The 9,383-nt window shown below is 26.3% G+C and overlaps 1 protein-coding gene and 2 long non-coding RNA genes across 3 annotated transcripts in view; 1 reads left to right on the forward strand and 2 right to left on the reverse strand.

The window, feature by feature from the left end:
* LOC102679126 (tyrosine-protein phosphatase 69D) overlaps nt 1-3,079 on the forward strand; it is an 8,588-nt gene extending 5,509 nt beyond the window's left edge. Inside the window, 5 exon segments of the mRNA XM_031512755.1 lie at nt 1-199; nt 298-1,309; nt 1,403-1,690; nt 1,940-2,368; nt 2,478-3,079. Of these exon segments, the coding sequence (XP_031368615.1) occupies nt 1-199; nt 298-1,309; nt 1,403-1,690; nt 1,940-2,368; nt 2,478-2,558 (2,009 nt within the window). The 3' untranslated portion in view covers nt 2,559-3,079.
* A 268-nt stretch (nt 3,080-3,347) lies between these two features.
* Nucleotides 3,348-4,771, reverse strand: LOC116186209. Its single transcript, XR_004151161.1, has 2 exons — nt 4,030-4,771; nt 3,348-3,988 (listed from the first exon to the last, which is right to left on the reverse strand). It is a non-coding gene; the product is annotated as an uncharacterized LOC116186209 (long non-coding RNA).
* Nucleotides 4,772-6,835: 2,064 nt separating this feature from the next.
* Nucleotides 6,836-9,035, reverse strand: LOC102679029. Its single transcript, XR_004151160.1, has 2 exons — nt 8,649-9,035; nt 6,836-7,724 (listed from the first exon to the last, which is right to left on the reverse strand). It is a non-coding gene; the product is annotated as an uncharacterized LOC102679029 (long non-coding RNA).
* Between the last annotated feature and the right edge of the window lie 348 nt (nt 9,036-9,383).

A 9,383-nucleotide genomic window follows, 5' to 3' on the forward strand; every position in this document is an offset into this window, starting at 1 on the left:
TTAATCTTCTCTATGGAGGATTGGATCCCGTAACTATGATATCAACGGAAGTGACCACACTCAGTGTAATTCTACAACTTTCTATTGCTCTTATATTGATTATCATCATTCTTCTTATTGCACTTTGTGTATTACATAGATACACAAAGCGTGCTCAACAAAGAGGAGAAGAAATTATAACTCTGAGAAATAGTTTCAGGTAATATTTTCACTGAAAAGATATTATATAATATAATATATATTATAATATTATAATATATATAATATATAATATAATGAACATTTTTATCTTAATAGACATTTATGCAGAAGTCTTAGAGGAAGGCATCAATTGGTAGCAGCAAGTCCTCCAGATATGCCTCCTATTCCTAAAAGTGAATTGCTTCAAGCATATCTTGAACGACACCGAGATTCTGATTATGGTTTCCAACATGAATTCGAATTATTACCAGATAGATTTACAGATCGTACAACAAGAGCTTCAGAAGCACGCGAAAATTTATATAAAAATCGTTATCCGGATATAAAATGTTATGATCAGACTAGAGTAAGACTCGCGCAAATGGATGGAATTTGTGGTTCCGATTATATAAACGCAAATTTTGTATTAGGATACAAAGAACGCAAGAAATTTATATGCGCTCAAGGTCCAATGGAAAATACTGTTTGCGATTACTGGAGAATGATTTGGGAACAACATCTTGAACTGATACTTATGTTAACAAATCTCGAAGAATATTCGAAAACAAAATGTGCAAAGTATTGGCCTGACAAAGGTGAAACCAAAAATTTTGGCGATATCACTGTTGAACATGTTCGAGAAAGAGCTTATTCGGATTATGTTGTTCGTGAATTAAAAATGACACGATTAGGAGAACGAGATGCACGCACCATTATTCAATATCATTTCTTAGTTTGGAAAGATTTCATGGCACCAGAACATCCTCATGCAATCCTCAGATTCATTAAAAGAGTTAATGAAGCTTATTCCTTGGAAAAAGGTCCAATATTGGTACATTGTAGTGCAGGTGTCGGACGAACGGGAACATTAGTCGCATTAGATTCTTTATTGCAACAACTTGCAGAAGAGGGTCAAGTTTCAATTTTCAATACAGTATGTGATTTAAGACATCAAAGAAATTTTTTAGTGCAATCATTGAAACAATATATTTTCATTTATCGCGCATTAATGGAAATGGCACAATATGGTGATACAGAAATTCCAGCATCGCAGCTTAAAAATAATGTTGCAAAATTAAGACAAAGAGATAATGGTAAAGAAAAATGTAGAATGGAAGAAGAGTATGATGTAAGTAGAAATCCTGTTAAAAGACTTAGTCACATTAAAAAAAAAAAAGTGTTAATCAAAGAAAATTGTACATTTTGTTTTTGATATTTGTAGAAAATCAACTCTGTATTAGAAGACAGAAAATCATTTTCCGTTGGTGGAGGAGAAGAAAATAAAAGCAAAAACAGAAGTGAATTAATAATCCCATATGACAGAAATCGAGTAATTCTTACACCCGTTCCGGGTAGAGAACATTCAACATATATAAATGCATCTTTTATTGAAGGCTATGACAATTCCGAATCGTTTGTTATTACTCAAGATCCATTGGATACTACAATAGCAGATTTCTGGCGAATGATTTCAGAACAGTGTATTTCTACGATAGTAATGTTATCCGATGTAAGCAGTTATTTCTTACGTTTTTTAATTATTTTTTATAGTATTATAAATTTTAAACTCGTTGCGTAAGTATTATATATGGTACGCAACTTACATTTTTCCATAATATTAAAAAAAAATTATACTTATAATAATTAGAGTCGGACGAAAAATATTATTGAGCCTCCGATTTTAAATGAATGTGTTATAATATATAAAACTAATATTATTATTCAAATTGTTCATATGTAATATAAAAATTTATTTTAGTTAAATGAAGGTCCAAGAAAATGTCCACGTTATTGGCCTGATGAAGAAACTGCATATGATCATATAAGAGTTAGATATATTCAAAGTGAGAGCTGTCCATATTACACTCGTCGTGAATTCTGCGTTTCTAATACAAAAACGGATGAAAGTGTTGTTGTAACACAATATCAATATCATGGGTGGCCAACAGTAGAAGGAGAAGTACCTGAAGTAACTCGTGGTCTCATTGAACTCGTAAACCAAACGCTTACAAACGATACAGAATCAAGCGGCTCACTAGTTGTGCATTGCAGCTATGGATCTGATAGGAGTTCTATGTTCGTCGCTCTTAGTATATTGGTTCAACAATTGAGAACTGAAAAACGCGTAGATATATTTACAACAACAAAAAAATTACGTTCACAAAGACATGGCATGATTAGCACTTTTGTACGTATTTCAAATTTAATAGTCAATCTTTTTTTTTTTTTTTTTTTTTTTTTATAAAAAAAATTAATAAAATAATTATATAAATGTTATTTTTATTTAATATTTCTAGGCACAATATGAATTTTTACATCGTGCTATCGTGAATTATTCAGATCTTCATAATTTAGCCGATGATGAACCAACTTCTTAATATTGCGGAATAAAATATTGAAATTTCTCAATAATGTTTGGTGAATATGTGCGTAAAAACAACGTACAAAAAATGTTTGGAGATTGTGTATTCGAATGCTCAAAAACCTATATTGGGCCAACCAAAGAGATTACTAATATATTGGTGAAATAAATACATCATGAAATTAGACTGAAATATACATGTGTATAAGCAATTATCGATCTTTGAGAATTTTTATACACAAACTGTCGAAGAGAATTATGTGTATACATTTATTCATACCACAAGGAATAAACAGTAAACATTTCATATTGACGAATTCATAGGATTAAACTAAACATATGATTGATTTGATATACAAATGAATTTAACCAATTATTGGTTAATTGTTATAAAGTGCAGTACAGTGAAAACATTCGTGATATCATGGTCTCAACAACATTGTGAATCTATCTCAATGATTTATTTTTATTGATAAAATTGAAAAAAAAAAAAACATGAAATAGTGTATTTAAACATTTTTGTGATTGAACATGGAACGTATGAAGAAAGCATTGACACAACAAAGTAAGTGCGTTTTTATTAACAAATACGACTATTTGATGGACTACTGAAATAATTAAGCATATTTATAAAACGTATAAATATTTTGACAAAATAAACCATATAAAAACTTACCAATCTAATAATTGATCGTATTTTTATATTATAATAGTTACATTTCAGACTTTATAACATACATATTATATTGTAATAAAATTATAATTTATAGAAACTTTGTATTATATAATATAACAATAATTTATGTATTTTTATGTTGTTTATACATGTATTCTTTTTTACGCGATCAAATATAGATGGTACAACTTATATGGTTTAAATTAAGAACTGGATTCTTCCAAACGTTTTTGCAGACATGCGTTGTTATTCTATCCTTCGATGACAAGATCAAACTCTGATTTGGTCTACCTTACAATTTATAATTATTAATAATATTACGCACGCATGTGTGTAAATTTATTTGTAACATACGTGTCATATACGATATAAAGCGTGCGTACATAATGCGCTTGCGCTAATTTTTCTTCTAAAGAAAGACTGATCTTTTTATTCAGTTTAAAATGCGCGAAAAACAGCACGTACTTTATTTGTACGATATATAAAACTACTGTGAATTATAACACGGAGAGAAAAATCATTTTTTTACTTTTTCATACACAAAACGATTAGGAATATATCTGTGTGTGTGGCATGTCCGCAAATGTGCTTTGTAAGTCACCGACGAAGTGTTATGCATAATTGGAGGGCTTATGCGGCATAGGAGTTAGGTTTCATTCAAGAATATTAAAAGATATAGGTAGTTCTTATGTATTGGAATTTATGAGTTAAATTATTGAAATAACTAAATTTTTGCCAAAATAAATTTTTTTAATTAGAAAATAAAACTACTATAAAATATTATTTTATGTAATATATAATATTATATTACATAATATAATATTATGTAAATGAATAAAATCGAATTCTTACATTAATAATGAGAATTACCTACAACTATTAGTATTCTCCTCACAGTGAATAATACTGAAAATAAAAACAAGTCGATGAGATTACTATAAATAAGGAAAGAAAAAGAAACGATATCTTTGAAGTAAGAAAAATTGTGAAATCATACATTATACATATTATATTATTTCTTCGCATGTTCGTTTTTTTCTAGTCAAGTTTTTAACTCCGGCATATACGCTGCTAAGCCATTCATTTATGGCAAGGGACAATCACATTAAATTTTTAATTTACATCGCATCGATCGACAAGATTTATTTTCTTTTCCTTTCCGTGTCATTCCATTCGTGCTTACGATGCACGTCCCCATTCAATGTACATGTGTGTATAACCGAGAATAACAATTAATTGCTAGTTTGCGCTTCGATTATGTTATAATTGATAGAGATCTAAGATACAAACATGCTTTATCTGTAATTAGAGTTGCTGCTATCACCTTCTGCTGTTGCTTCATTATATTAATAAACGGTGTGACATATTTGTTTTTATACTTATATAACAAAATTATTATACGTAGAAATATTTACAAAGTGCCTATGAATTTCCACCTACTGTTATTTTTTTTACATACTATAAAACATCATTAACATTTATCTTTCATAGATTGCAAATAATTTAAGATATAATATTAGAGATTTATAAGATAAGATATTTTTATCTGTATATATATATATATATGTTTATCAATGGTTTATAAAATTTTATAAATATTTTAAACCACAGTATTTTTACATTATATAAATATTTATACAGTTATATACATTTCATTCTAATTTCATAATAATGTTTTTGTTATCAGTCCAATATTTTCTTATTTGCGTAAATCTTGTCTACATTCTTTTTTTTTTTTTTAATTAACTCATAAAAAAAATATTGTATGGTGGAAATTTTTAAACATTTTGTATTGTAGATGTAGTTTCAAACGATCTTTAATTGAAATATAGAAAACATTTTCTTAGAATGTCAAATTGACACGCACAATATATAAAGAAAAATAATCTCATGGACTTTTAATATTTTATGATGTAAAATTTACAAGCACAGCACTGTAACAAATATATTTCGTTTAATTTATGTTACGTTATTATCAGTGAGAAAATAAGCGATGTTTAGGCATGAAACATCTCTTATTTGTAGAATATATTATTTATAAGATCTGCGATATATATATATATATAATTATTAATTGCGTCTTTATTATTTAAGAATTTTGCGCAAAATTAACGATTGTTTTTAATTTTTATCGCATCGCAAAGTTAAAATATACTTTAAATGCTCGCGAAAATGCGCAATTTAGAACAGTAATGATATAACCATTGTTAATATTTGATATGACATTATGCAATTGCAAAATTGTTATTACAATTTTGTAATTAATTGCATGTACTGTTCTTATTACATATTTTCATCTCGTAGTATGTGTATAAAGAAACATCGACATTTTTACAGCCAGTGTATGAATTAGAAGGATTAAAAGCATTGTTGTAAATTAATGTATACAATTTTTTATTTTTATCACGATAAAAATTCTCGATACGATCCATTGAAAAAAGCGGAAAAAAAAAAAGAAATATTTCAAGTAGCAAGTGTATCGCACTTTTTTAACTTTTTATTTTATAAAATGGACATCGAAAGATGCAAACTATATTATTATAATAATATAGAGATACCTCAGATATAAGTTAAAGTTGGTTTCACACAATTTACCATTTTATCTCAAAAAATAAATTATAACAATGTATTATTAATTGCAGAACTGTATTGATAATATATTAATTTTTTTTCTCAATCAAATTAAATGGTCGATTTAAATTGATTATTAATTTGATCGATATTAACTTTAATTTATCTTGAGGTATAAATGGCTCTATGTAACTGGCTAGGAATATGTAGCGCGAAAAATGATATAGCGTGCCCTATAAGAAACCTGTGCGTGACGTTTGTTAATTATTAATATAATTAGGCAATACGTTATAAGAGAATGAGGAGACGGCGGTTTTTTTCAAGAATAATTAATATAATTTCATATAGGATACATACTATATAAATATTTTCTTCTGTGACCAGAGAAAGGTGACTGACAAACCATGTATTACTTTACATGTTAAAGATGCCATTCATGATAAATTCATTTTAATATTTGAAAGAAATAACTGTGTTAATAGTATTTGAATCAGCTAGTATAGAATTTTGTAAATTGTGCTATTGCCATAGCAATGAGCATGATTATTATACGATTATTGTTGTCAATATGATTGTGCTGCATTAAACAAATAATAATCATTGAAATTAAAAATAAAAAAAAAAAACCTTTGAGATTTTACTAGAAAAAAATTTTGAATTTTCTTTTATCTCTGATCTAAAATGGCAATTAATAGCAGCATAAGTTATTACAATTCGAAAAAAGGGAAGCAGATTTTTCCAAAATATAATGGAAAACTATTTTGCTTGAAAGTCTAAGTCTTTGAAAAGTGAAGACTTTTTTACAATTTTGATACATAAAGTGAAATTTGCAATAACAAGTAAAATAATTATCAAGGACATTTTGTATGGTTATTATTCATTTTTCATCATGCTTTAACTATTGTTTGTGTTTTTATTGCTTTTTGTATTCACAAAAGTACATTGAGAAAACTTTTTATAATGTACATAGTATATCATTTTAATAATGAAGATACATTAACATAATTTGAATTTTGAATTGGAAAAGAATGATTGAGATTTTGTTTTTTTATTATTCTTTATATTTTTTAATACATGCACGAGCAATATAATATCTATTATATTTGATACATAAAAATCTAATGGCACTTACTAATGTTCCTGTGATATTCTATGCGACTGATGAGTTTAAGATATGTGATATGAATCACGATCCTTTTTATACAATTGACAATAGAAATCAGTTTTTTATACCATCAATTTTGTACTTTTATAACTTGATATTTTGAATTATTTTGAAATTTTTAAGTGAATTTTCGAAAATTTTTATACGAGCATACTTAAATTTTTTAGCAATCTTTTTACCTTTTAGATATTCCTATCGTCTAAATATTAAGATGAAAATAATCTAAAGATTAATATATTGCATGTTTTATGCATTAGATATCACAACAGAAAGAGATTAACCATAATTAATAAAATTGATTAATTATTTTATAATTATTCGAAATAGTATCAATCATATTTATGTTCGAATATTTGTATAATCTAAAAATATGAATTTTATATAATTATCGATCGATATGATGTGTATGTATTAATCTTTCATTGTAAATAACTTAGAATTACAAAAAATTACATAGTGATTCTTTTTTCCAATACTCAAAGAGAAAAGACGTTTCATCTGAGTATTCAACTTTTTATACATGTATAGAGTGTTTCAAACATGTTGAATTAATGGCTTTTTCAAATACTCACTTCTAGACTAAAATGGATCTCTCTATATATGTATACTTCGTTCTATATTTCCAATTATTTTTCTTCGTTACAGAATTGTAAAAAATATTAAAAATATATTAGAAGAATAATACAAAAAAGTATTACCAAAAGTATTCTTTATAATTAGTTATTAATAGTTGCGACGTTGCATCGGAATTTGTAACGACATTGCTTATTCTGCAGATATAGCAATAAAATATTTTACATGATTCAATTAATTAGCATATATTCAAATAATTAGCATATATTAAAATGATTTTCTTCAGCGTGTAGGCTTATATCGAAATTTTTATTTATTCGACTAGTAATTGTCAAGTAAATGATTCTGATATCTATGGATTAAGTATACGTACGAAATTCATTTAAAATATCGTGCTGTCATGTACAAATATACGTAAGTTTCGCTCGAATTGTATACGTGAAGATATGCTATGAATTGTCATTGTTTTATTTTTTGTATACGGTATAATATACACTTATATAAGGGATGAAATATTCGAAATCTCGAAATTAAAAAAATTTTGAATTCTTGAAAATGAAACATAAAAATTAAATTTTTTAAGTCAGATTTCGGCCCATCTCTATGTATCTTTATACATATATATATATTTAAACAATTAGTTGTTAATTTCTAATACGTTGGGTAATGTACATTCGATAAGTAAGCACATCTTTTTTTGTATCTATTTTAAATTTCAAAAAAGGAAATCTCGGCCTATTTTTAGCAAATCATAAACTTTCTTTGTATTAATCGCACAAAAAAAATTTCTAAAACGAATATCAATTATTATTAATCTATTTGTGATTTAAATTTACTCCTGCTATATTCTTTAGACATTTTCAATCTAATATTGTTTTTTAATCGTTTAGAAGTTTCTTAGTTTAACAAAATATATAAAAGAATTTTATGTTAATATGTGCATTATTTTTTATTTCAATTCCATATTAAAGATTTTCTTGTAACAAAATTAATATGCAAACAATACTAATAAATATTTTGAAGGAATAATTTTTTTTACTGATAAATTTTATACCGAAATTGTGAAAGAAAAACAAAAAAATTTTTATTAGACATTGCTTTTAATCATTTTAAACACTAACCTTTTGTAATGATATTCTTCCGTTCTATATATAATTTTCGTATTTTTTAAGATATATTCTTTTAATTTAATTATGATTGAGCTTTATATCATATGATTACAATACTTGAACAACTCTTTAAATTTTCGCGTCCGATATCGAACAATACTGAACAATCGGAACTAATGCATATGATAACTGTAATCTGCGCGCGCACATGTAAAAGAACGACCAAATTCAAATCGATTTAGCGATTATCGTCTGAGATATAGAATTGACATAAAAAGAATGGTTTCATAAAAAAAAATGTAAATGCTCTAAAATAAGGGCCTATTACCGCCGTCTCCGATTTAATTCGTTGATCCATGACAAACTAGAATCTTCTTTTCTTTTTTTTTTATAAATTAAACAATAAAAAAGATAAAATTGAAATACAACCGTCTATTGTATTACTATATTATGTTCGTATATAATGAAAAATAAAAGTTAAATTTCGTATACCTTTAGATTTTGTATGATATTCACTTTAAAAAAAGGTTATGCTAAAGATAAAGATATATATATATATATATATTATATATTATATATCTATGAAATACGTGTAATGACAATTGATTCGCCGATCTCGTGCAAAGATGATTGACAAACGACAAAAATATTGTAGCGGCACTGATCATCGAATCATCTTTTTATATGAAAATAAAAAGAAATTGTAAAGCGATATCGGTAACGGTGCACTTGATGTGAAAGGAAATA

Source organism: Apis dorsata, unplaced genomic scaffold (assembly GCF_000469605.1).
Source record: "Apis dorsata unplaced genomic scaffold, Apis dorsata 1.3 scaffold_517, whole genome shotgun sequence".
Lineage (NCBI taxonomy): Eukaryota > Metazoa > Arthropoda > Insecta > Hymenoptera > Apidae > Apis > Apis dorsata.